At 41.6% G+C, this 27,711-nt stretch overlaps 1 protein-coding gene across 2 annotated transcripts in view; it reads right to left on the bottom strand.

Moving 5' to 3' along the window:
• Positions 1-591: 591 nt before the first annotated feature.
• AP3S1 (adaptor related protein complex 3 subunit sigma 1) overlaps positions 592-27,711 on the bottom strand; it is a 45,403-nt gene continuing 18,283 nt past the window's right edge. The window contains exons 4-6 of one of the 2 annotated variants that reach the window (XM_006261530.4): positions 23,967-24,038; positions 13,858-13,965; positions 592-1,186 (exon numbers count right to left, since the gene is read on the bottom strand). In XM_006261530.4, the coding sequence (XP_006261592.1) occupies positions 1,058-1,186; positions 13,858-13,965; positions 23,967-24,038 (309 nt within the window). In that variant the 3' untranslated portion in view covers positions 592-1,057. Of the gene's footprint in view, positions 10,424-13,857; positions 13,966-23,966; positions 24,039-27,711 lie in introns of both variants that reach the window. The other variant, XM_019484578.2, reaches the window with a different exon arrangement.

Raw genomic sequence — 27,711 nt, forward strand, 5'->3', positions numbered from 1 at the left:
ATCACTGCACCACCATGGACACTGAAGTGAGGTTTGGCAGCAATGTGGATGTCTTCCTCTGGCTGCTGCTGGGTGGGCAGGGGGAGTCTCACCTTGGTGATGATTCCTGCACTGGGTTCTGCCCACTGGGCTGTAAAGGCAACTCCTGGCTGGAGCTGATCTGGCCAGGCTGCAGCCCCATGTCCCACTATGGATGCAGAAATCTGGGGGGCCCTGCACACCCCCCCAACATATAGCCTGTGCCCCCCGCCCCAATAGACTTACTTACACAGAGAGCTGCGGAAGCCGTTCTCCACCACACTGCCTGGCTGCCCCCTGCATGTGCACACACATGTATACCTGGTACTCCCTGCATCTCACCCCCCCAGCTCCAAAAAGCCCACTGCAGGCTGAAACACTGCCAGTCTGCAAGGGGGAACCTGTGGTTTCCTGGGTTTTTTTCCTTTAAGAGGAGAAAATCTGGGTTTTGCCACATTTTTTCCATGGCAAACAGAAAGCCCAGATCCCTGATTATGATAGTATTATTTGTTATTGCTCAACAAATCAGATAAAGTTATTAATAAAAATAGATTTCACACAAACAAGCAGGTATTTAGATGTCCAGGTCATTATGATTTTATTTAAAGAAAAAAAAAGTATAAGGTCTTCATGCAACATGTGGTTGGATCTTAAATAATCATGACAGCAAAAGTAGTTAAGGAAAGCACTAAATACGGACCTAAGTGGACATAAAAAAACCTCAACATTATAGGTTATACAAAGTAGAGAACATCTTAAATACTTTCCCAAAATACTGCAGCAGCCAAAACATAGTGATATGCCTTATATGGGCATAGGAATGTAATTTAAAAATCACACAGAAGCAATCCATTTCCTTTAAATTCACTGAGCAACACAAAAGCAACATTCAACTTCACACACTGATTTTACACAGAATTTCTATACAGTACCTTCACTTATTGAAATAGCAAAATTTAGACATTTCCTTTATTTGGTAAACAATTATATGGTAAATCTCCATTACATGTTTTCCTTGATTTTCCCTGAAGTAGTCATATTATTTAAAAGAGGGCAGGTTTGGCACTTTTATACTGATGTCACCAATATTAATATTTCTTGGGATCTCTGGAAGATTCATATTCTTTACAGCTGACACAGCCCGTGCAGGGGCTCCTGCTAAACCAGCCTGTATATAGAAGTAAAAAAAAAAAAATACAACTCAGGTGAAGCCCATCACAACAATCACCACCACCACACACAGAGAAGAGTTATGTTAAAATTATTTTCATGGTTATAAGATTAGAAAGATCAGATGACAGTTTCAGTTGGAATGAAATGAGTTATTTGGAGTACTAAACTGGGAAGTAGAAAGTTCAAAACATTCTAATAAAATGGATACATGTTGTGCCAGCTCGATGAGAAATATGAGGGGAGGAAAAATCCCAAACCATATAATATGCAGATTGTAGAAGAAATAGCATATGGTTACTTAAAGTCAATAGACTGTCTTTGATTTTTACTGATCCCAAAGAGAGTTGCTTATATGGCACACAACTTCAGTGGCTATATCTAGACTGCAACTTACCATGCTTTGTATCAGAACTTTAATCACACTATTCTACTTCAAGAATGCTACATCACCCCTAACCAGAAGTAGTGCAGCACAGTACTGCTCAGTGGGCATGTCTACACTAGATGCTTACTGTACAGAAACCTAATAACACTGTGCAGTAGCGTGCCAGGCAAAAACCATGCTAATACGCTACTGGGCAGTGTTATTAGACTACTGCACAGTAAGCGTCAAAACCCATGTGCTGGCACTACCACGCAGTAGGACAAGTTACCGAGCATTGAATTAGTACTTGGTAACCAAGTACTAAACTTAATGTCCAGTAACTAGGAAAAATTAATGAACACGTAGACGTGCCCAATGTCAGTGTGCTCCCAGCACCACGTGGACATGGGTACACTACATCTTACTAGTAAAGGATGTGGGTGGTTGCACAGATGCAAGAGAGCAGTGTGGTTGAGGGTGCTGATGCTACATGTGCAGTCTGGACGTGGAAAATCATCTATCACAGACACTGGAAATTCGTGAGCATATCAGGACATAAACATACCTTAATTTTACTGGCTGTGTCAAGTCAAATGTTACTTGTGTTTATTTTGCATTATTTTTTCTGCTCTGGTATTTAATCAGTTGAAGCCATTAGTCTTTCTGAAAATCTATAAGGATATTTTGCAACTGATTTTAATTATGACTGCCTTTTGGACAAAACAGCTGAAAAGCCTGCATGCATGGATTTGTAATAGAAGTGCTGCCAAAAACAGTTTTCAAGACACCTAAAAGGGACATACAGAATCATCATCCACTCACAGTTTCTAAATCTAGACATTCCAGGTTGAAATAAATATATTATATTAAAATACCAATTAAAAGTAAGTTACTACTGTATTTACTCGCGTGAAGAAAAACTAAAGCTTAAACAGTAATTTTCCCCTAAGTAAAATACTTCTTTGTGCATAAGGCCCAAATTAGCAACAAGATTCCCCAAATATATTTAGAATAACATATACATCATTATGTTAAGTTTGCAACACAAAAAACAGTTATACAAAATGGCTGGCTGTTCTTGCTGATATTAAGAGTTTGTAAAATGATTTTTAAAAGCGAAGCTACTTGGAAAGATAAAGTTTAGTATTACAAAGGTGGAGAAAAGGCAGTAACTTTTTATTCTGATATTTAAGTTTATGCTTAATATAAAACACTTATTTTTTAAATTAATCCTTACATAGGCACGTCTCAAAACTGAATGATTTTACACAGCAGTAATCTGATATATTTTTACTTGGGGGGATTAAAATAATAGAAATAATATAAACAAACTGCAAGAAAAAAATCTAGTAAGAGCACTTCAAAACAGGCAAAAGATTAAAACTGCAAAAACAGAAGTTAAGTACCATCTTGTTAAGGATTCAGGATAAGTAAGTATATATTTAGAGAGACTATCATTCTGAATGAACAACACAGCAAGATAAAAAGGAATAATGATCTATTGGAGAAGCCTCCAATTATCAGATGCTTTTGTAATTATGTATTATTCAAAGAATAAAGTATATTTATGATTTCAAAATAAATTTTTAACAGTTGCAGGATGCGAAAGTTAGGCTCAGGAGTATGTCTGACTGGGACTGGTATACAAAAACCGCATTGCAATGCAGCATCCAGATTTAAAAATGGATTGAAGAATACGTTTACCCTTTGCTGCTCTTTTATGAAGAATGAAGTTGACACCAAGTTTTAGTCCAACCCTATACAGACTATTTAGCAACAAAAAGATAACATTGCCTTATCAAAACAAGAGCCAGGACAACCAAAACTTGTAAAGGATGAAATTGCCAGTTCTGGTCCAGCCCCTTTATGTCAGGTATTAGGGTAAGAGAGCCATGAAAGACCTAGAATCTAGGGCTGCGCAAAGTTTCGGGTGCTGATTAGATTCGGAGATTCGGCTTGATTCAGCAGCCAAATCTCTGAATCGAATCGGGACCAATTAAAAGGTCCGAACCAATCCAGAAAAGATTCAGAGAGCTTCAGTGATTCAGGTAGTTCCCAGCTGGCTGCAGCAGGGAGCTGGACCTGGACTCCATACTGGTAAGTAGGGAGTGGGGGGCTGGAGAATGGGGCGCTTTGAAAAAAAAGCTCAGCACTCACTGGCTCCTGCCCGGCAGGGGGCGATCCTCGCTGCCCCCCACTGCCCCACGCCATGTGGGGGCTCTGCCACGAGGCCCCCAACCCCTGCCCGCTCTCCCAGCCCCCCCGCCCATGGCTGCCTTGCCCAGCTCCACCTCCTGGTTGTTTAAAAAAAGCCCCTACTCACCAGGTGCTGCCAGGCAGGGGTTGATCCCCGCTGCCCCCTCTGCCACAAGCCCCCTGACCCCCACCCAATCTTCCAGACCCCCATGGCTGCCCGGCCTGCCTCCGCTCCAGGCCCTTTAAAAAAAACAAACAAACAAAACCCCTGGTCTCACTGGATGCTGCAGCAGCCTCAGAGCTTTTGGGGGCTAATGGAAGACCCCCCCCAATGCAGCGTGGGGCAGTGGGGGGGCAGCAGGGATCACCAACCTGCCCCCCCCGGCAGGAGTTGTACCCCAATGAGTACAGGGGTTTTTTGTTTGTTTGTTTTTTTAAAGGGCCAGGAGCTGGGGCAGGGGGGAGGGGGAGGGCTGGGAGAGCAGGCGGAGGTCAGGGGCTCGTGGCAGAGCCCCCACATGGTGTGGGGCAGTCGTGGGCAGCGGGGATCACCCCCCCACCAGGCAGGAGCCGGTGAGTGCTGGGCTTCCCCCCCCCCGCCAAAGCACCAGGAGCTGGGGCCAGGATAGGTAGCTGTTAAGATCGAGCAGGGGATGGGGCCTGTGCAATTTGAATGATTCAGCAGCAGCCGAATCTCTGAATCAGATTTGGCCGAATCCAAAGCGAACAGTAGCTGCTTCACACAGGTCTACCAGAATCCAGCACAGGAGGATTCTCCCAACACAGAAAAAGAGGCAGGAAGTCCTGAGCCTGCCTTTCAAGAAGCCCTGACAAGCTGATTGGAGGAAATGCAACAGAACTGGGAAGGTCATGTCAAGGGTGTCACAGCAACACTGGAGAGTATAGACTGTGATGCAGTGCACTGGCAATCAGCACAAATGGTAATCACTTAAGCAACCCTCTGAGGTTGTCTCAATTATTCTGGGGAGTGTGAAGTAGCCCAGGACAATAAAGGTGCAAAAGGAGGCTTGAAGTCACCTATTGCTGGGCTGAGAGGCTCAGCAGAGATATCACCCAGAAAGAACAGCAGAAGTTTTGGGCCTTGGCCTCACCTTTTTTCTGGCAGACTTCCACAGCTATCTTAGTTCCCATCCTTCCCCAGAGAGAAAGTTATGATCTGATATTACTAACACAAAACAAAAAAAATACATATACACGCTCCACACCTTTGAGGCTGTATTTTTGTGTCATAAGAGAGCAGCAGCAGGTGCAGCATTTTCCTTTTTTAAAAAAAACAAAACTGTAATTCACATATTATGTAAGGCACTCATTTTAAAGCTCCCTTTGAAAATTTTGAATGCTCAAATACTTGCTGAGACAGTATTACAAGATACCAAAATCTGTCAATTTCCTCCATTTAACTTAGCTTCTCTCTTCCTTTTCTCTTAAAGGCAATATTTAGTAACAAGGAAAAATCCTTTAAGCAATTCCAAAAATGGGACAATGTAAACTGTTTTCCATACAGAAGCAGCAAATAATGCTAAAGCAGCAATAAAAACAATACAGTTCAAAACTAAACCAATGAGAAACCAATGAAATATTGTAAGTGATGGACATGGTCCAGACAAGCATGGTTAGTAATTTAAAATAGCAGGGCCTTCTAGGTGACTAGGATGGAGATACTTTACCCTAAATTTAATAAAGGTTAGGGTACAGGCAGAACATACCCTAATTTAATGAAGGTTATTTTTCTTAAATGTACACATGAAACCTTGAATATAAGTAGTTACTATCTTTACCTACCTGTAGCTATGCTCTTGATAGAGGGCATACCCACTCCCTGCTTCCCATCCCAAGAAAATGGAAACAATTAAAAATTATTTAAAATATGAATATTCTGCCTCAAAATCCCCCAACCAAACAGCCCAGAGATAACCACACCCTTGGTTCAACTTCATCTGACAGTTTTGGTTTACAATCTAAGACAGGAGCGGGCAATTATTTTGGGCAGAGGGGCCACTTACTGAGTTTTGGCAAGCCATCGAGAGCCACATAATAGGCAGCCCAGGGCAGATAATTTTCTAAATTATTTAGGGGCCCCGCGGGCTGGATAGAATGGCCTGGCGGGCTGCATCTGGCCCCTGGGCTGCATTTTGCCCACCCCTGATCTAAGAAGATCCTTGACAGAAGTGCCAAGGCATTCCATTATTGCCCCTTTCCAGTAAGCCAGAGAGTTTCCATAGTGGAAGAGAAGGATACATCCATTAGACACTGGAATGAAGATACCATCTCATACCCTTTTTTTCTGTGGTTCTCCTCTTTATTAAAAGTTTTTGTGATTTGATATAAATAGTGCATTTACAGAAGGGAATGCCCTTCTATCACAACCAATGTCACAACTTTATAAAGCACAAGACATTGTCATTAAGTACCTCTAAGATAAAGCAGAAAGTGTCTGAAAGTTGCTACATTAATTTAAAAATAAGTAATCTAAAGTGAAAGTGTTTCTTTTAAGCGCTTGCATTATGTTGATATATATTGACTTAATCAGCAGACTCTTATTGATGCTTATTATGTAAACTGCTATTTATCTATCAATCCTGCTGCAAAGAGTAAATTAAATTTACATTTGACAAAGAATAGGTACCACAAGAAATATTTCAAATTCAATTTGTTCACAACAGATTTTCTACAGGTACCTGATGAAAAATAGTTACTTTAATATTGTACAGTATAACTTTCAACTGCCTTCATTATCCCATATTTCAGTATAAATGTCAGTGTGGTGCAAGAAAATCGTACCACTTTAAAAAATATGTAGCAAGCCTTAAACATGCAGTGAATGATGAATATTCACAGCAAGCAAATGACCTAAGCAAGTGAAAATGAAATTTCTCAAGCATGTTCATGAAGCTTTAGAAGTACTGTACAAACTTGCATACAGCTGGTATTACAATGAACCAAACACCATATTACCCCCCAGCTGCTTTGCATTCTCAGTTTCACTGTTAAAGAAATTAGGTACTTTGATCCTGAAATATTTGATGTTTCAATTGTTTACTCACAGCCACTGCAAGAACAGTTTGTACACTTGATAATATACTTAAAGGCTTGTGGCTTTTACATGAATTGTCAAAACCACAATAAAAAAGTAACCTGAATGTCTTTTGTAAAAACAAAGCTAGGGAATTCTGTTGATTAACACTAATGTAAATTTTCCTTCTCTCACTTGCTCTCAAATGAGAATTTTGAAATGTCATTATTTTACTTAGGTCATTACTAATAGAGAAGATAAAAGTCGCTTTTGTTTCCTTTTACAGTCATCTTTCCTGATACCCCTACTAATGTATTACATGAAGATGTCCCCAAAAAATCAACCAAAAAGGTTGATAACCCCCATTTTTATAAAGCAGTGGTTTTAAACCAGGGTGCTGTGAGACATGCTCCCCTCCCCCAGGTTCAGAGCTGCTGCTGGGGCAGTGGCCAGGTAACACTGCAGTGCATGCTCCTCTTATTAGGGCTCTCTCTCCGATAAGCTTAAAGCAGACAGCAGAGCTGCCTCAGACTGCAGCTCTTTCTGGGCCACCTCTGCTACCCCCCATCCCCTGTCCCTATCCCCCATAAAACACTCCTCTTGGAAACAGAAGTGTGCAGGACAGTTCTGGAAGATGCTGGGCAGGGCTGGACCAGGAAGGGCGGGAGTACAAGCTTGCTCTCCTGCCTGCTTTAAGCTAATCAGCAAGCCCTACTGCAAGAGGAGCACATGCTCATGCCACAAGCCTGCCCAGTCTGGCTGTGCAGTAGGTGTGCAGGGCCATGGGTGGATCCAGAATTCTGCAACAGGGGGTATGACAGCAGCAACTTGCACTGCAATAGCGGCTCCCAGCCTCCCAACCCCTCAAAGTCAGGGCTGGCAAAACATGCTGCAGAAGCAGCAGCAGGGGACTTGAATCCCCTCCCCTCTACTTTCTCTCTGTTCTTAGCTGCACACATTCCCTTCCCTCCCGTGCTTACCACTGCTGCTGTCCCCAGCTGAGCTGGGGGGGGGGGGGGGAGGGTGTTCAAGAACCACTCTTGCCCTGCTGCAGCTGAGCTGTACGTGGAGCCAGGCTCAGCTAGACAGAGCAGTGGCAGCAGGTGGGTCCCCTTTCCCCTTGCCTGCTCCTGGACCGGCAAAGAACACCAGAGGGATCGGGCAGGGAGGAGGGACCTGCCTGCTGCTGCTGCTGCCACTGTGCCTAGCTGAGCCCTGCTCCATGAGGAGCCTGGCTGGAGTGGGCAAGGGCAGCTCTGAAAGCTTCCTCCTCTACCCTGGGGCAACTGGAGACAGTAGTAGCAGTGGGCAGGGGAGCAAGGCAGAAGGGAAGGGGAGGTGCCGTTGAGCAGAGAGGAAGGGAGAGGAGGAGGAATTGTGACTTGCTTCAGGGACTAAAAAAAGTCCCTGGCTGCTTCTCTTGCAGAGTGGCCCACACCACTGCAACCCCCTGGATCCGCCCAATGTGCAGGCAGTTTTAGCTGGAGGCAGCAGAACCCAGCTGACAAGCACAGAGGTAAAGTTGAGGACAGTGACTCTCAACTGGAGATGCCACCACGTTTAAGAGAGTTCTGGAGGGGTGCCCTGACTGAAAAGTTTAAGCATTGTGGTCATTAAAGTATCAAATCATTAAAAACATACTGCAAATCCTTTTGCAAGTTTAGCCAATATTCATAGAAGCTTCTGTTCTATACCTACAGAAAAACATTTAGACTGTCCTCCCAACAGCTTTACAAGGAGCTAGCTATCACATTTAAAAGGAGGAACAGAAACATACAGCTTATTTATAAATGAATTCATGAAAACGGAAACTCTGTGAGAGAAGCTGCTTTTCCCTCCCAATGTATTGCAATGTACTTGCAACATCACTGCTGCTGGTGCTTTATACCAACTCCTCTCTCCAGAACAAGTATGATTTCAAAGCAGCAGGGTTATGAATAGAGTGAAAGGATGCAGTACAGAATATAAAGGAATGATCATGTTTTCTGCTCATGAGGTTAAATAAATGAACAGAATTAGAGAAAAAACAAAATGAAGTCTGCAAGTATATCAAAATGAGGCCAAACAGATAGAAGACTTAGACATACTCTTAGAAATTCCAAGCACTTGAATCACAAAGATAGTAATGGATGGGAATGAATTTGTATTTGGTTTTTTTTTCTTTTAAATTGCCAGACCCAAAAATAAAAAACACATGTGCAAGCAGAACAGAAAATAAAAGCATTATGGAAAAAAAAAAAGTTCATTGAAAAGATGAAATAACCTTTTCTTACACAATGAAATCTAGATTGTTTTCAATGTGTTGAGGTAGCAGGGGTGAGCATGGTCATTGACTTGGACTACTCCTTTAATTACTGCAAGGTGTTTCAAAATTAAGTAAAATGTATTCTAATCATTGCAAATCTTTTTAGGATGAACTCTTTAAAATGCAACTTTATTAAATCCAATCTAACAAGAGACAGCTATACCAGTTATAATTACTTTTTTAAAATGTTACATATACATTCCATTCTTTATCCAATAAAGGATTCTAGTAAAAGTGAACAACGGTTATTGTTATTTTTAACAAAAATTCTTAAGACTCCAACTGGTTGAAAGACTATGGATATAAAATCCAAGCACATTTTAAGTGGAGTTGAATGTTGAAATATTATTAGTTTTTAACGTGCATTGATAGTCAGGTTACAGAGCTATGAACAGCTCTAAAAGCTAGGTGGCAGGGGTACTCAGCATATTTCAAACATCAAATATGGCTTTCCTTCTTTTTACATATCCATCTTGGTCCAATGGCTGTTGACTCAAAAGACTTTCTAAACATGTCAGAAAGTCTCCTGAGGTATAGGATCCAGTGATCCATAAGTGCCTTGGTTATCAAAATTTACAAGAAGAAGAAAGTGTGCATCTGAAGCCCCATATGTGCCGAGTGCTCTTCCAATTCTGCTTCTTAGGGACATTCAGGACAATAATTTTAACTGAGTCAGATTTTAATACATCGATCATTTTTACAATATTAATATCTATATAACTTAATTATTTGGGACCATGAACAAAATGTTTTACCTGCAAGGTTTTCTAAAACTTCACTCTTCCCCTATATGCACCTAAAAATTATTTTTTTTTAATTCTAGACACCGACTTTTGCAGCTGTTCTGCTAAGAACTTACATTACCTACCTTAAAAACCTCATGGATAGAACATTCAGTTATAGGTAAGTTTTTCAGCTCTTAGTATTAAAACTATTTAGGTATTTGTGTATTCAATGGCTATTCAGGTAGTTATTTATATATTTTTATTCCTAACAGATGTATAATTTCTTTGTTAGTTGAATGGTGACATAAAAACCAAAGTTAAACTCTACAATGCAAGAAAAAAAATAAAACAAACATAGGAAGTTAATGACAAGCTAGTAAAATACACTACAGTCAATAAAATGAGGGAGCTACAAGAAGAAACTGGCACAAAAAGTAGGCTACAAGGACTGATATGGGTATATTAACACATCATTTTTGAGTCTGGCCTACATAATTTATTGGCTTTGACATCATTTTGCTTTCCCTTTTGGTTAAAAGTACATTTTTTCTCAAAGTCGGCAATACCTGTGTCTACCTGTCCTGTCTGGGAGACTGAAAGATAAAGGTCTGTAAGAGAGAAGAATGGAAAGAGCTAGAAAAGATCAGGAGGTTCGGAAAAATGAGGTCCGACTTAAAAGACTAAATTAATACCCAACTGAACACTCCAAATAGAACCAAGTAGCCCCATTTTACCTAGAGCACCTTTCATGTCTCTGACAGTATCCCCAAGAACACCTCTCCCAAATTTCCCTCCTTCGATTCCAAATCACAGTAATTGTTTTGGTACAGAGGGATTGACGAGGAATCCATTCAGAGACCATCAATGCTGGGCCTTAAACCTAGGGGCCAAATGTTGCAGCACAAGGGATACTTCTCCCCAGGGTAAAAAACTACTAATTTCCTGAATAGCAATTTCAGGCTCTACCAGTCTAGGTAGCAAACAGAGGAACCAGAAACCAAACCTAGGACCTCTGTACAGCACTACAAGGCAGTGCCTCTCTGCCAAAGGGATGAGCAAACCTTTGATTTGATTAAAAAAACAAATCAACTGGACATCTGTGAATCAAGTAAACATATACTTAAACTTTTTCATGATAAACTTCAATTGATGGCCCATTTAGAAACCTAAGCAGAATAACTAATCATGTTTGACATAAAATAGTTAAACTGATTGCCTCAATATAATCATCCTGCATTTATTCTATTGAATATGAAAGTATGCCCCGTGATCTGCACACACAATATTTTATGTAAAATTTTAACTAAAAAATGTGGTCATTCCTGAAGATGTAGGACAATTATATTTAGTAACACTTGCCATTTTAGTAGCGACAGGAAAATCAGCTCGTTCCTGACAGATACTTTCTGGATCCAAGCGCTTTGAGTGATTAACCGAGATGGCAATCAGAAAGCTGTAAAATGTTTGGAAGCTAATGCTTTAGTCTTATAACTATGAAAAACAAGCCCGATTAATTAAAAAAGGGCATTCCAGTTTCTCTTAATTTATTTCTAATTCTGTTTTCAATCAAAATTTCTCAAAACTGACAAGATCCGCTGGTTCTTATTTCTTGAAATGCTGCATTAAAGAAAAAAGAAAGAAAGAAAACAGCACTGACATCCACCATGTTGATGCTGGTTTTAAGTTTTATATCTTGAGAATTCATGTTCCAGAAAATGATGCTGAAAGACTTGTGCTAATTTTGGCAAAGAAGAAGAACCAGTGATCTGGAAATAGCTGAAGATTAGAGATACGTGTAACAAATGATTAATGAATAAACTAAGTAAATATTTTCAAAGTACTCTTAGGTATCTTAATATTAGAGTAACTGAGAACTGAAAAACAGTTACTGCACTCAAAATCTGCGTTGATGAAGAGCAGATCGAGAAGTCATACACTGCATCCCAGTCACCATGTATTTTAATTTATTACTACAGCAGAACCAGATTATTTGAACCCAGGTGGCTTGCAACCTGTTTAATTCACAGTGGGTTGCTGAATTAAGAATAAACAGTTCTGCTGTTTGCTGTGGCTTTTACTTCAAAAGGCACTGCTCCCCTGCTCAGTTGGAGCTCATCAACAGTCCCATGCAGCTGTTTGCTGCAACTCTGCATACACTTCTCTCTTCCCTGGATACTTCACAAACACTCACCTTCACAGGGGGTGAGGAATCTAGCCCTGAGAAGCATCTGGCTCCCACTGTACTGTACTTTAACTTCTATAATTCACTGCCGTATATAACAGGTGAAATTGGTGTGTGGTATATGGACACAAAATCCATGAGAGATGAATGTTACCTTTTGGTACTTTTCTACCACCTACTTTTACATTATAGACAATATTCAGGAAAAAGGGCAATTAACTTATAGATGAGGTCATGGGAAACTGCAAATAATATGACTTACTGCACTGCACTGATAGGTTTCATGTGAAAAGTCAAGGACTTCATGTTATGGCAATAGACTTGATATATCTGTACACTATTGCTTTAAATAGTGTTTTTAGGCAGTACTTTAGAGTTCTTTAAATACTATTATACATAGAAGTTTTAAGCTGCTTTCTGGACTTTGCATTCCTCTTTCACTGTACCCAATATAGAAAAGAAATGTATGCACAAGTTACTCAAGTAGATCTTATTTATTTTATTATAAAGTCATGAATTTCACTTGTCATCCAGGACTGTCAAAATGTTAAATGCACACTGACATACACAGTATGGTATTACCTCTAACTTTTGTGCCTGTCAGTGTTAACTTTTACTTACTTGAAGTGATTAGGAAGTGGGACAAAGTGCACAACCTAAGGCAATGCCAGCTTACAAAAAAGATGGAGACGTGTAGATGATCAAAGAAGAGAGCTAGTAAGCTCATTTCTCCTTTAATTTGGCAAATGTGGTAACTATTTGTTTAAATGTTAACTGGAAGGTTTATAATTTAGATTACATTTTGGCTCCTTGCAAACACAAGTTACACTAATGTATTTCAGAAAGTGTTAATTTGCTCAGCCTGCCTCAGCTTCAAGGAACACTTCCAAATTTTGACAGGTTGTCCAGAAATTTAAGCAGTGAGGGCAATGAGCGTCCAGAAATTGATAATGTGATCAGTTCTACAATTACTGCTTCTCACAAACAAAAATCAACCATAGAGCCTTAGGTAACAAGAACTGCTAGCCTACTGATTCTTCTCTGCAAGGTAGACTATTTAAATGAACATCCTACCATTCTGTGTCTCAATAACATTACTTCTAGGATTCTTTTCTCTCCCAATTAAGTACAGCAATACTAAAGCAAAGCCATCTAGATATTTAATTCTGGAGAATCTAATGCTTGATATTGAATGTATTTAATTACACACATCTTGTCAGCTAATAGAGGATTTACATGTGTGTATCTCCCCATTTGAACTGATCTGGACATGGTATATGCAGAATGTTGTCTTCCCACCTAAAGATGCTCAAATGAAGCCCAAATCTTTGTACTGGAAAAAAAATGGCAAAACTGCACCTACTTCAATGGGACTAGACATTACATTAACATATTACTACACTTCTGTTAATGCTTGTTTATCCTTGGTGTCACAAATTACTGTGATTCAATACCCTGTCATGTAGTCAAAGTTTATTTTGTTAGGAGACAGAGATCTATATAATATAATGTTGTCCCTTAAAGTTTGCAGCCAATATTGGGTTTCATCCTAAAAAAGCCAGAGGCTTCAAGTAAACGAAGATTAAAAGAACTGTCAGTTGGTCCAATAAAAGATATTATCAAATGTCACATGTAACAATGGCAATGTGGCTTTTTTGATTAAAAAAGGAATAAGTAGCTACTATTCTATGTAATTATCAAAGAAGATGAAATGTATCACATACTATATGTGTACTGTCAATATCTAGCCTTATAAGCAAACAGCTGAATACAGGATGGTACTGAAGGACAAACAGCAAAGGTTGCTTATCATGCAGATAGCGCATCAAGTTCAGGTCCACTACAGAGTCTCATTCTTACCTCAGACTTCTCCAGTTTATTTTGTGCATCAATCTGAGTAACAATTTCATTCATGTTGGTCTCCAAAACCATTCCACCCATGACCATTTCAGCCAAAATGTTATGGACCTAAGAAAGATCACACAATATTTCCTTTAATTAGCAAAATAACAATCTGTGAATATCTAGGTGCCAACTAAACAACTTTTATACAATTTATACTTCTTTTCATCACATGATTAAGGTAAACTGCAAGTGCAGAGGGCTTTTTGAAAACCACAAGTGCAGGATCCAGGAAGAAGAAAAAAGAGGGTATGGACAAATCAGCAAACAGTAATAATGAGTCAGGGGTAGCGGAGTCAAGGCCAGATCCTATTGCATCTGTTAAGCACAGAAGTGGACTTAGGCACCTAAATGCATTCCAATTCTACCTTGCTGAAAACTCCAAAAAAAAAGTTGATGCAAAGTGGTAGAACCTCCTCCTCACTGCTTTTCTGTGATTCAGTCTTGTGGATCACATGATGGTGCTTTACAAAAGTAGATACATTAATGGATTTTGAGAGAGAATAGATTTCTTAGGGACCTAAATCCACTTCGTTTATGGATCCATTTCAAAAGAGAATATTTCAAAAGCTGAGGTGCTGACCAGGAGCATGAAGAAGCTCTTGTGTTCTAACTATAGTGTTAATAAGCTGTGAGCAATAAAAATATAGCAAAACTGCTTCATCTTGAACCCTGGCTGAAGTGCTGCTGGAGTCAGAGCAGCTTTGCTACATTTGGTTGTTCCAGTTGTAACTGCAATTGTTAGAATATAATAGCTGCTGCATGGTTTGGAGAAAGTCTCTCCTCCCCTTTTTTAAATGGCTCCAAATGTACTTGCATCCATACTCGTAGTCCTCTGACACATTACACTTGAGATGTGATAAGTTACTCACATCTTAAGTAGTTACCTGGCCACATGTTCCCATCATGCCCACATGGCCAGGCTGATTGGGGCTCCCAGCCTCCAGAATGCATAGAAGCCCTCAACTCCCATGTGTTCCAGAGGCTGATGGCTGCTCCCAGCCTCAGGGGCCCATTGGAGTCAAGGGCTGGTCTTCCAATGGGTCCCACAATTAGCTGCCACTCCCAGCTGCAAGGGCACATCAGAGCTCTTGACTCTGATACAGCCTCAGCTGGGAGTAGTGGCAGATCTGGGCTCCCAGCTTTAGGGGTTCAGCTGGAGTCAAGGGCTCCATTTCACTTTCACAACTGGGAGCTTTGATCTGCTGATCAGGGCTCTCACATCCATGGGAGCTTGGGCAGGGGGAGCTCAGGATCAGGATCCCAGGCTTCCCTTGCACCGGCAATACAGTGTGATGGGAATCCGATATTCAATTTCACAATCATGCCTCCTGCCATTCACATGTGGCACAGCAAGAAGCACAATTGTGGGGCATGTACGTTAGATTCCATTATGCCTTTAATTGCACATATGCCAGGGGCCAAGAATGCTCAATAGGTGGAAAAGAAAATGGCCCTTACTGCAGACAGTAACTCCTGACCCCCTTTTAGCTTACTGCAGTGTAACTGCTTGTTCGTGCCCAAAAATGCTTTTCCTGGAGTCAAAATCTTGGTTTACCACACTGGTACAGCTAAATCAGTCATGTTCAGCTCATCTGGCCCCACGGGCCTTGTCTGGCATGAAGCATTAGTCTGCGGGCCCATTCCAGCCTCTTCATCTGGCTCACGGGGCTCCCCAGGAGTCCCAAAATTTGGTGGCAGGATGAACAGCAGCAGTGTTATTTGCCATAGCTCCAGCTATGTCAATTAATGCTGCCACCATTCCCCTGCTTCCAAATTTCTGGACTCATAGGGAGCCCTGCAGGCTGGATGGCACAGCTCTGTGGGCCAGATCTGACATGTGGGCTGTATCCTGCTCATGCCTGAGCAAGATCATCAGGTCTGCTTCTTTGCAGATTACTAAAGGTAAGAGGATCTCCAGGATTCCATTCCTTTGAGCACCTTTCTTCCCAGAGACTGCCAACACATAACACTTGTAAAATGTGAGCATTTACAAGAATAAACTCCCTTATACATATCAGCAGTTTATGTACATGTGTGTGTATACACACACACGTACAACCTTGAGCAGGCACTTTTTGGTACTGAATAATAAATAAATAAATATAGCCAAGCAGTCTGTAATGATTTTCTTTGTGCTTTTTTGCAAGTTCATTTACTTACATATGTATTTAAACATTGACCATGCTTAAAGCTACAGAAGCAAGAAATAATTCTAAAATAGAAGCACCTATAAAAGCATCTTGAAGATTAAAAAAAATTCAGCAATTTTAAAGATGGACTGATCAGTGATGGAGGCAAGGCAGGGAGGGTGGAAACTTTTAAAGCTCTAAGCCTAAGATTGTGGAATTCATGTGCTATTACTGAATCAATAACTCTCTGAGCTACCATTATTGTTGTAAGTTTATATAAAGACTTATGCCCCAGTTTCAGGAAAAAAAACAACTTTCTATATATTAAGAAACATGCAGCATTTCAACCCCATAATAATTCTACAGACTTTGGATCACATTTGTAGAGTTAAAATCGTGGTTTGCAAACAACCCATCACATCAAAGCACGTTCCTTCCATGATTCTGGCTCTTCATCTTGCTTCCCAGTAGATCAAAGGCGGCAAACAACGGTGTCAAAGCACTGCAAAAATATCCAAGTGTGAGGAGCTTACACTGTGATCCAAAAAAGAACCACCAAAATTCCTGCTTTGGTGCTACAGCTTTGAAGGGATATCCTAAAGAACAGGACTCCTCTGACAACTTCTTAGGATACTTCAACTGAAACATGTGGTAAACATTCAGAGAGACGAACAGTTCTTTCCTCCCCCATAGATAGTTCTGTTACACAAAGTCTTAAGTCAGACTATCAAACCTTAAGGGGAATGATTAAAAATTCTTTACCAGAATGGGGTATTTCTCTTGGAAAAGACACATCAACTGACTGTATGTGTCATATAGCAAGAACTTCTGTGGAAAGGGAACAATAAGGATAGTGCAAAAGACAATTTTTTCTTTCAGTTCTGGCTTACATCCAAAAATTCAAACAGAGAAAACACAAACATAGATTTTTGCCATAAATGTATTCTATTTAAACAGTTCAAAATGACTGAAGACAAAAATGAAAAAGGGTAACCTCAAAAAGCAGTTTCAAAAAAGAAGCTGTATTTTTTAGTTGGAATCATTGGAATATTTTCTTGCATTACATAACTCTATAACTTAGATAAAATAAGTACATCAAAAAATCAGGGTGAGAGAAAGCTAACCCATAATGTTAGAAAACAACGCATTTCATAAATCCTAAGTTAGATACTTTTGTATATTAGTGCTAATGTGCAGAAAAGAGCTATCCTTTACATTATATAGTTTAATTTTATTAAATTAGTTCAACTGTCAATTTAAAGAAAATCCCAAAGAGGGATGAAACATTGGGCTAAGATGCAATAAATCCATTACTAGTGAGGGTGAATTACCCTGAAGATGGTACAGTGTTTTTTAAAAAGCTGTGACCAAGATGGCCAACTGTCTAACTCCTTAAGTTTATGCTGCATTTGCAGAGACTCGGAGGATACAGTATGTGATGAATGTGTTTTATCCCAATAGTAGGCATGTAAACCACAAATATGCTTCATTAATCCAAAATAACACAGTTCTTTTGCAAAGACTCATCATAATAAAACATCTTGCAGACATGCTTATAATCATTTCCTCCCTTATCCCTCATGTCATGCAAATAGAGGAGTTCTCAGAAGGATATGCAAAGGTCAGCAATTTTTAAAATATGCAAAATACTTGTAAAATAAAGAAAACTGAATGGCCTCCAAGCTATAGCCCGAGAAATGTAAAATTATACCTGTTTTCTTACAATAAATTATTTCAACAAATATTTAATAACCAAAATAGTTTTATACCATTTTTATGAAAAAGTGCAACAGAATTCACTCTTCCTTTTCTGATATTTTTCTGTGTAACACACTGCAGACAGTAATAAGTCATAAACTGCTTAATGGCAATATACTATAGGCTTTCAACCTGTGGTCCATGGACTCCTGGGGGTCTGCAGACAATGTCTAATGGGTCCATGAAAACTGACTACGATCAATCAAAAGTATGTGAATACACACACTTACAATTCAGAGGGGTCTGCACAGCCATTTGGAATTTCCAAAGGGGTCTGCACTTACATTCGAAATGTCTAGTGGGGTCTACAAGTGAAAAAAGGTTGAAAACCAATGTGCTATACCATTTGCTTGTATTCACTTGACCAAAGTGTGGGGGAAGACAGCAAAGGAAATGAGTGAGCAAGACAATGTCACAGGTAAGAACAGTTTAGAAGGTGCGCACAGGTCACAGAGTGATTTTATGTTAGTTAGATCTTGTTTGGGACAAGATATAGTTTAAAGAAGGGATAAAAACAGGTACATTAATATCAAATAGAGTAGAATCTATTAGGATGATTTCTGTATTTTTCTAGCCTTTAGTAAGCTTCCAATACTAAGCCAGGTAATAAAAAAAATCCAGGTCCATTCTGGGATTTTTGCTCTTCAGTCTTGACCTACAGTTCTTGCTGAATTGGCGCACCTGCAGATGGGCAAGTTAGCACTGTTTACAAACTTAATTTTTGAAAACCAGATAAATTGTTTTCCATAAAAGACTGGCCACCTGTTAGCAAAGCAATTATGAGCCAGGGTGCCATGGAACTTAAGTGTGCAAATAGGATTCACAAGATAAATGCAGAGTTTTCAAACAGGAATCCAGTGTTAAAAACATCATGAGCTGATGTAGTCTTGCTTCTTTGCAACAGATGAACTGCTCTATTATTTTTCAGTAGTCAAAAAAAAAAAAAAAGAGTAAAAAATAAGAGCTGGTATTTTCCAAGGGTTGTTTCATACCTAAAAAGGTTGAGGACCACTGTTAGAGGCTTTTTAAGATTTTAAGACTTAGATAATTTAATGTAAATTTATTTCAAATATTAATAAGATTATTTCTTAGGTGAGTGCACATTATCAGTTTTAATAATTTTAATAGTTTGATATGTAATATTGTTAGGTCATTTATATCTTAACTTTGTAAAGGTATACATCATATGGTAAAAGTGTCCAGTGTACAGGACACTGAAGCCCATTTGGGCAGTGGAGGCATGGCACCACTCTTTCTTTAACCTCTGCATGAGGAGGAGATGATATGGGCAGAACCAAGCTCTCGCCACCTTTACCCCCAGGTAACTCCTGGTACCCATTGGATAAGCATAATTCATTAAGTTTTTAGCACAGTGTAAGCATAGTTTTTTTTCCATTTTATTTCAGACCCCATAACTGAAAATGAAAATAACTTCCAAAATGGAAAATTGGATTGAACGCTGCATCATGAAAGACGGCACTTATGTTGAAGTCTAGAAATTTCAGCTGTATGGGCATGTATGGACAAAACAGGGGCCCTAAATTGAAGCGATGGGTTTTAAAAAACATCACTTCAATTTAGAGCTGATTAAACCCCTGTGTCGTGCACATACCCTGCTGACTTACCTACCTCTCTGGCAGGGAGAGAAGGGCAAGCTGCCAACAGGCGAAGTGGTCCCTGGGCTGCAGGGGGGGGAGCAGCAGCCCCCCCACCCCTCCCAGGTGGCACCCATCTGCAGGCACCCAGCTCGGGTGGTCCTGGGGGCCACCGCAGCTGCAGAGGGAAGCACCAGGCACCCATGCAGATCAGACAGGCAGGCAGGCTCCAGGGGGGTGGTAAAAAAAGTTCAGGCTTGCCACTTTTCTTGGGTGGACCCTGTTTCCCGGGCTGCTGCTAGGCTGCCTGCAGAGCCCCTGAGCTGCACGGAGCCTGGTGCTTCGCTCCACAGCTGCAGGGGCAGCAAACTAAAACTCTTTGGAGGAGTTTTATTTTACTGCACCCCAAGTCATTTAAGGGGCATTACACCGCCAAATTTCCTGCAGCGGCTGGAATTAACGCATAATATGCCACCAAGGCTTGCAAACACCAACACCGTTAAAGCAGTGCAAAAGCATTTAGCCCGCTTTAAAGCGCCATGCACACACGCCCCCTTGTTTCAGCTACACATGGAGTATTATGTTAAAACTTAATGAACTCTGCTTTCAATCACCATTTACAGTTTGCTTCTATCATGTGTACCTCCAAAGTTAATAAAGTTTAAAGTTGCACAAGGACTTTATAAATACTCTGTATTAGTAAGGCTGCAGTCCCACAACAACAAAACAAATTAACACACATACACTGAAGAGGGAGACAGACTATCTGACAGGTTCGCTAACTGCAGCTCACTGGATACTAGTTTCCTATTACATAACCTGTAAAGCACCAGAAATGCTGCAAGACAGCTGCAGAGAAAGGAGTAGTACAGAAGGCAGTACTGCTGAAATTTAGACTATGGCATGAAAAATAAAAAATGCACACCCCCAGAAGACCAGTTTCCGGCTGTATACTTGTTTTTACACAGGTTAATCTGTCTGCACTGGAACTGTTTACATTTACATTAGTGCTGCTTAAATTTAGCTTAAACAGCAATTGTATACCACTGGAAACACACATACATGCATGCTCATGCATATAATGACTTAGTGGCATAGTACATAAGTATGTACAAATTTTCCGATATACATGACCTCACAGAAAAAGTATTTGAAATACTGACTGAGAAACACCAAGAATAATTTCTACACCTTTCTTGTTCACTAAGAAACTTCCTTTCAGTGTGCTTAGCTTTAAATGTTTCATTACAAGTTTCAGAATGATACATAAGGTTCTTTTGAAGCAGTCGAATGATCAGATTAGGCAATTTGAAGGATTATGAAAATGCAGCCAAAAATCCTTAGAAATTAATTATTTAAAATAGCAAATGAACACTTCAGTCTCTTGGACAAGGGGCACTCATGGCTGCCCCCTTTTGCCCTATAGCAGCCCCTGTGTCAGCCGCTTTGAGGAGTATGCTGTGTTGTGGGCAAGCAGATGCATGGATACAGTGTGGTGCTCAGCCTGGTTCATTCCCCAGCTCCTTGCATGCTCCCAGGTCTAGCAGGAGTGGCTACAGGGGCAGGCAGCTCTGGATCTGAGCATGGGAGTCCCCAAAGGAGCAGCTGCAGCAGCAGGGTCCACACTTGCCCCCTCCAGTACGGACTAGGGACAGGGAAGAAGTCGTGTCCCTCCCCCCCGACCCATGTGATCCATTCCCCTCCTGTTCCTTCAACTCCCTCAGCACCTTGCACATGCCATGTATGTGCAGCCTGGCACCTCAACCCTGCAGCCAGGGTGTCCCTGAGTTCTGTCTGATCCTAGGGCTGAAGTACAGGGGGGATCGCTGTGGGCAAATTAAGGGCAGAAACTGGCCCACCAGTTCCTGGCCCCCAACAGTGGCCTGGACCCAGGTGTAGAGAATCCAGGTACTGCACTGGGAGCAAATATGAGCAAGGCCAGCCAGAGCTAGGAAGGAGCAGCCTGAAAAGGTGACTACAATATCATAATGCAATTAATTACTAACATGTTAATTAAGTGTTTATAATATTTATACTATATTTACATTAGCTTTCAAAATGGAATACCACTAAATTCTGAAAACTTGCAGAGGAGTGCCTTGAGTCTAAAAAAAGGTTAAGAACCACTGATCTATAGCACTGGATCATACCCTGAGAGGTCAAGCTGTTAAAATCTTTTTTTTTTAAACAGAAATCTTTTTATTGTAAGATGCTAGTTATAAAGTATTTTTAAGAAAGCGAGACTGTTTCCTGCTCCCATTCCACAAGCTGTCTACCAGCACAGCTGTATGCGTGGCATTAGTAACTGTTGATAAGGAATGCATGTAGGAAGAGCTTTCTTAGGAAAAATCTGTTGAAGAAATATTTTCTGGTCTTCAAAAACTTTATAGTTTGGTGTTGGGTTTCACTATTCCAGTCAGAAAATACACTCTTGAAATAAATTATGACACTCCCAAAGCATCCACCACAGGTGCCAGAAAATGAGAGTACTGCAATATCTGCAGAAATGCATACAATTAAGAATCCAAGAAGGTTAAGTAGTTACCTAAGCATCTTCTAAAAATTATGTTTTTTATCACAGATTGAATTTGACAGCATAAGGGGCTGACAGTCTCCTCATCTAGAGAAAAGCTTTGCCACAGTGAGAATTAGCCCTTTGTTCTGGGTTCTGAAGCTAAAGAAAGGAAGAAACATAGCATTTGCCTTTGACAATTCATTTTCCATCTCACTTCTGTCCTGTTCATCAAACTGAACCCAATACTTACTGTAGTTCAGTGATTCTCAGACAGGGTGTTAGTCTATTTCCCCACCCCTTTTTGGTTTAAGGAACAGTAGTCTGAGTTTAAGAGTAAGGTTTAACTTTAGGCCTACTATTTTGAAAATACTGGTTTAAGTACTAAAGGAGCCCTATGGATATAACCAGTAGATTGGGCAAGTCTTCTTGATGGAAACTGTTCTGGCAAAGGGAAACCAACAAGGTGATAATAAAAACACACAGCTGAGTGCAAGCAATTTCAATACAGATTAACATAGGAGTCAAGAAGTGTAATTTTTTTTTTTTTTTTTTTTTATTTTTTTTTTTTAGGAGCAAGCCCAATTTCTCCTTCATAATACAAGAGTTCCTCTTTCCTCCCTCACAGTCAAAAGTGCTAGGGAGTTCTACCAAAAATGTGGAGCTTAATGGTAGATATGCTCCTATGTGGATCACACCACTGTCCCAAAGAATAATACATAAGCAATGCTAGCAGCTACTAACTTATTGTGTTGCAGGGGGATAAGGACAGATTCCTTCCTGCACACACACAATTATTGTTTGGACACAACAACTGCACTTCTAATAATTTAGCAATTATATATACCAGAGGGTCCACAGTCTAGATGAGGGATGCTGGACCAGTCTGCAGGCCAGAATGGGACTGACCCTCTGTGCACTGCCTGCAGTACTGGGTCCTGCCTGCATGCCCCTTGCAGCATGTGTTGGCCTGCATGGACTGTGCATGCAGTATGTGGGGCTGGCAAAAGGGCCATGCATTGCCCATAGTGTGTGGGCTGGACACAGTGCTGCAGGCAGCATAGTGGGTCAGTCTGGGGTACCATGGGCAACGCATACCACGTGCTCATCCCGAGCTGGACTGGTTGCATGTGCTGCACACTGCACAGGGGGTTGGCATAGGGAACACACTGAATGCAGCACCTTGCTGGATCAGCCCTATGCACTGGCTTCACCCTTACACAATCCAGACTGGTCCCAGAGCCAGTGCACAGGGCCAGTCTGGTGCAGCACAGCATGTAGTGCACACCTCTGACCGGTTCTCTGTGCTATATGTATGGTCTTCAACACTGGGTCCTGCCTGTGCGCTGCATAAAGTATGCAGTGCCAGGGCCAGCACATGGGGTCAGTCCAGCAACCCCGGGGCCAGATGATATGGCTCCATAGGCCTGATCTGGTCTGCAGGCTGTATTTTTGATGCCCCTGATATACTCAATGACATCAGTGACATCTCCTACATCAGGGGTGGCAAACTTACCCGGTCCCTGAATGCTGGCTCCACCACATATGGTGTTGCAGAAATCACTTGCAGAGTGGATTCTGCACTGGCTGAAGCAGGTACTGCACGAAGTGTAGAAACTGGTGTGGCTGTTATGTGTGGTGCACTCCAGCCCAGAGCAGGTGCTGTGTAGCATGTGTCCTGGACTGGCTGGAGCTGTCCTGGACCATCCTGGGGAGGTGCACTACATGTAGCTCAGATCCCAGAGTGTACAGTGCACAACCCAGGCCCTGCCCAAGTGTGGGTCAACTCAAGACCCACGGTGGCCAGCACTTTCAGCTGGAAGCCTGGGCTCTGCAAGTCATATCTTTTATGCTTCTGTCCTAACTGTATTAATGAATCACATTTTCCTTGAAACAGGTCTTCCAGCACTTTTTTTTTAAGTTTTAAAAACAAATTGTTGAAAGAAACGGACTAGATTTCACTAACAACATGGGGAGGCTTGTTATCCACTCTGCCACACACAAGACCAAATGTTTCTTGTCAGGTAGAATGTTTGGTCCAATCAATATTGTAGTAGCTCACCACAGTACCTTATCTACATGGAAAATTAAATCCAGTTCACAGACATTTTCAAAACACTTGTCAAGTGTTTCCACGAATACCTGTAGGGGAAAAAAAGAAAAGAGGTCAAGATTGAAGTGAAACTTCATCATTCCATTATGTATAAGCTTCAAAAATTGCATAAATGAAAAATCCTAGTGTCTGCAGCACGTGTGCTTAATACTGGGTGCATCTACACGAGACACTATGTCGCTGTAGCGACATACTATGGCAATGTAGTTCATCACTACAGCAATGTAGCATCGGTGTGCATAAACCATGACACTGATCCTGCATCGCAGTAGCAACGAGCTACCTTGTTATAGTGTGTCACTACAGTGACATAGCTGTTAAAAATAACCGTGCACCACTGGGATGGCACAGTAACAGCTGTTGATAGTGGGCACGTGTACATGTGCCCACTAATTACTGATGTCTTAGGATAGTGGCAAGCCCCAGAGAAAGAGAATGTATAGAGTCAGACAGCTTTTAATAAAACTTGACAATGTGACCAAAAGATTGCTACATACATGGAGAGTTTGGACACTCAATACACACACACACACACACACACACACACAATGTACGCTATAACAAGGGTTTTCAACCTCTTTGGGTCAGTGTACCCCTGGCCCCCGGATGCGGAGCAGTGTACCCCAGCGGGTGGAGACAGAGCGGCGGTAGATGCCGCGTGTGAGCTTCCCCCCGGCTCCCCGTGTCCAGCTGGACAGGTGGCGCCTACGTGGCAGCACAGGATGCTGAGCGGCAGTGCTCCATCCTCACCCACCCACATATACCCCTGGGCTATACCCCAGTTGACAACCCCTGCTCTACAATGTAGAGTATCCAAACCCTGAAAAGCCATTTCAAGAACACCAGTACTGAATCTACACTACAAATGTTGCAGTTGTGATTTCAAACTTTTCTAATTTCATTATAATTACATAACTGGTTAATATATTATTTGTATTCAAGTAGCCTGTGAACAGCCAAGCAGATAAAGGTACCATTGTGCCAAGTACTGTACAGGGATAGGTATCAATTCTTCAAAACAATAAAATGCATGCACAAGAATAGTATTATTCACAGTGCATAAAATTAATTGATTAATGAGAATACTCAGTTTGTAATATTAAGCACGTGCTTAAATCTGAGATATTTATGCATGAGAACAATGTTCCAAACAAAAGGCAGGTATTTCTAATCAATAAGTTAAGTAATGTTCCAGGACAGTTCTCTTTTGCAAATACTTTCATCCAAATACATTTTCCCACTGCCCAAAAGAGCCGATATTATTTCTTAAGGAAGTCATTATTACATTATTTGCATTACTGTAAAAGTGAGGAGTACCTAATCAAGATCAGTGCCCTTTTGCTTCAGACACTGTCCTGAGTAAAAGACAGTCCTTACTCTGAAAAACTGAACCTGTACTGATAAACGGAGATCTTGGTTTTCTGTTTAAAAATTGCAAATTCTCTGATTTAAACCCCACCCAAAATCCACATTTTTCCATGATTAAAAATGAAACACCACTATATACACAGTTTAATATATCTATATTACACACACACACAGACACACGTACCAGTTGAAGACTATTTTATTGATATATTTACAATTTTTAAACAATGTGGAAGCCTACCAGTGCCTCAGTCACTATAACAAAATAAATTCTAAATACATATACATTTTCGCATTTGATTTTGGGTTTTTATCATGGAAAATCAGAACTACCCCTTTTGTTCACCAGGACAAAGATCCAGCTGCAGCTCCCGCGCCCCTCCCCGCTTTATGGCACTGAGCAGCTCTGATATGCCAATGCCCTGCCCATACCATTGCCCCTCACTCCCAACCCATAGTCCCCTGGGCCCTACTGGTGACCCTCACTCCCCACCCACAGCCTCATGGCCCCCTCAGTCCTGCTGGAGGGGGCCCCCAGCTACCAGGGCTATGGGGCAGGGATCTGGGTTTGCAGCCCCTTCCCCCTGCAGTAGCACCCAAACCCTGGCGGCCACCCCATGGGAGGCAGCAGTTGCTGCAGCAAAGTAGAGCGTGGAGTCCCTGTGGGTGGCATGGCTCAAGCTGAGCCTGATGGAGGGCAGGGGCGAAGGGGGGATGGGAGAGAGGGATGCAGGTTGGCCACTGTGGGCTCAGGGCTCTCTGCCCTGCCGACTTTCCCCTGGGGCTACCACATCCCAGAGGGTAGGACCCGGCGTAGCAGGGTAGAGCGGGTCTCGGCAGGGAAGCTCATTACTGCCACTGGGAGCTCCGTGTCACCATGGCGAGGTGCCCCCTGCCCACCTGGCAACAGTGAGGGGCACAACTACACACCACCCTCCCGGCTGCTGCTGGGCAGGCAGTGGGCACCTCACCATGATGGTGCAGGGCTTGTGGCAGTGAGCTTCCCTACTCCACTCTGGCCTGCAGCACCAGGTCCTGCCTATTAGGATGCAGAGGCCCCAGCAGGGGGAGCAGCAGGCCAGGAAGCCTGAGCCTGCAGTGGGCAGTCTGCCCCTGCTCCACACAGAAATTTGTGGGGGCAAGTGCCCCTCATGCTTCCCCTGGAAGTATGCACAATGGTGGGAAGCCAGCTCGCCTGCCCCCCCTGCAACACACCCCCATCCTGCTCCCTGTGGCTGTGCTTGCTGGCCCCAGATCTCAACCCCACACACCGCTTGGGCTGGGCAGCAGCCCTAGCTCTGCCCATCTCCCTCACTACGGGGGCCTTGATTCCACACCCCACCCTGCCCCCTGCCACACTTATCTGTGGGGAGCTGTTGTCCAGGCTGCCTGGAGGCCGTGTGCATGTGTACGTGCGCACATGCACATGTCATACCCAGCTGATCGCCCTTCTCCCACCCAGGCCCTTAACAAGCTGGAACTCTGCCAGCCTGCATGGGGAAGCCCACTATTTCCCATGTTTTTCTCCTTAGAAAGAGAAAATCTGGGTTTTACTGCATTTTTCCATGGCAAACCAAAAACCTGGATCCCTGCTGATAAACAAGGGGTTGGTTAGAGGGGTATCTTATACAGGATAAAATAAATAAAGCGATCACCTGAAACTGTCACATCACTTTCTTTTCTTTAGGTACAGATTTTTAAATTACATGTGCATAATGTAAATACATGTTAATTTAATTTTGCTTGGTAGATTATGTATTTGCATAATTCTAGAGTTGAACCCTACTGTAGCAACGTACAATTAAAACCCCTGGTTCCAAGTCCCTTTTTTCTCTGCATATCTTGTTCTTCCAAACTTACTCTTTTAGGTGAAACAAGATTCCTAACTGCCCTCCACCAGGAGAAACAGAACGGTAAAAGTGGTTCTCTGCCCATAACAAAAATCAAACAAGGCTGCAGTACCAATGGCTACTGGAATACATGAGATTACATAAATGATGAGAATATCATTATAACATAAATAATGATACATTAGGAGAATACATAACAGATTTTTTTCATTAGTTAGGGCTTTAATGAAATCAGAAGAAAAGTTTCAAACTCTCTCTCTCTCTCTCTCTCGGACAATAAATCTTGTTTGCACGTGGTTATTTTTCCTTGCACACAACCCAATCTACTGGAAACTACTTTTTTTTTTAATAAATTGAAGCCAAGGTTTCCAAGGATGCCCCATGAAAATGCAGTTCATGAAACAGTTCATGAAAACATTAATTAAAAAAAAACCATTTAGGGCTTGATTCTAATTGTAGAAAGCTATTAAGTCTGCTTTCATCC

This window comes from Alligator mississippiensis, chromosome 3 (assembly GCF_030867095.1).
Source record: "Alligator mississippiensis isolate rAllMis1 chromosome 3, rAllMis1, whole genome shotgun sequence".
Classification (NCBI taxonomy): Eukaryota; Metazoa; Chordata; order Crocodylia; family Alligatoridae; genus Alligator; species Alligator mississippiensis.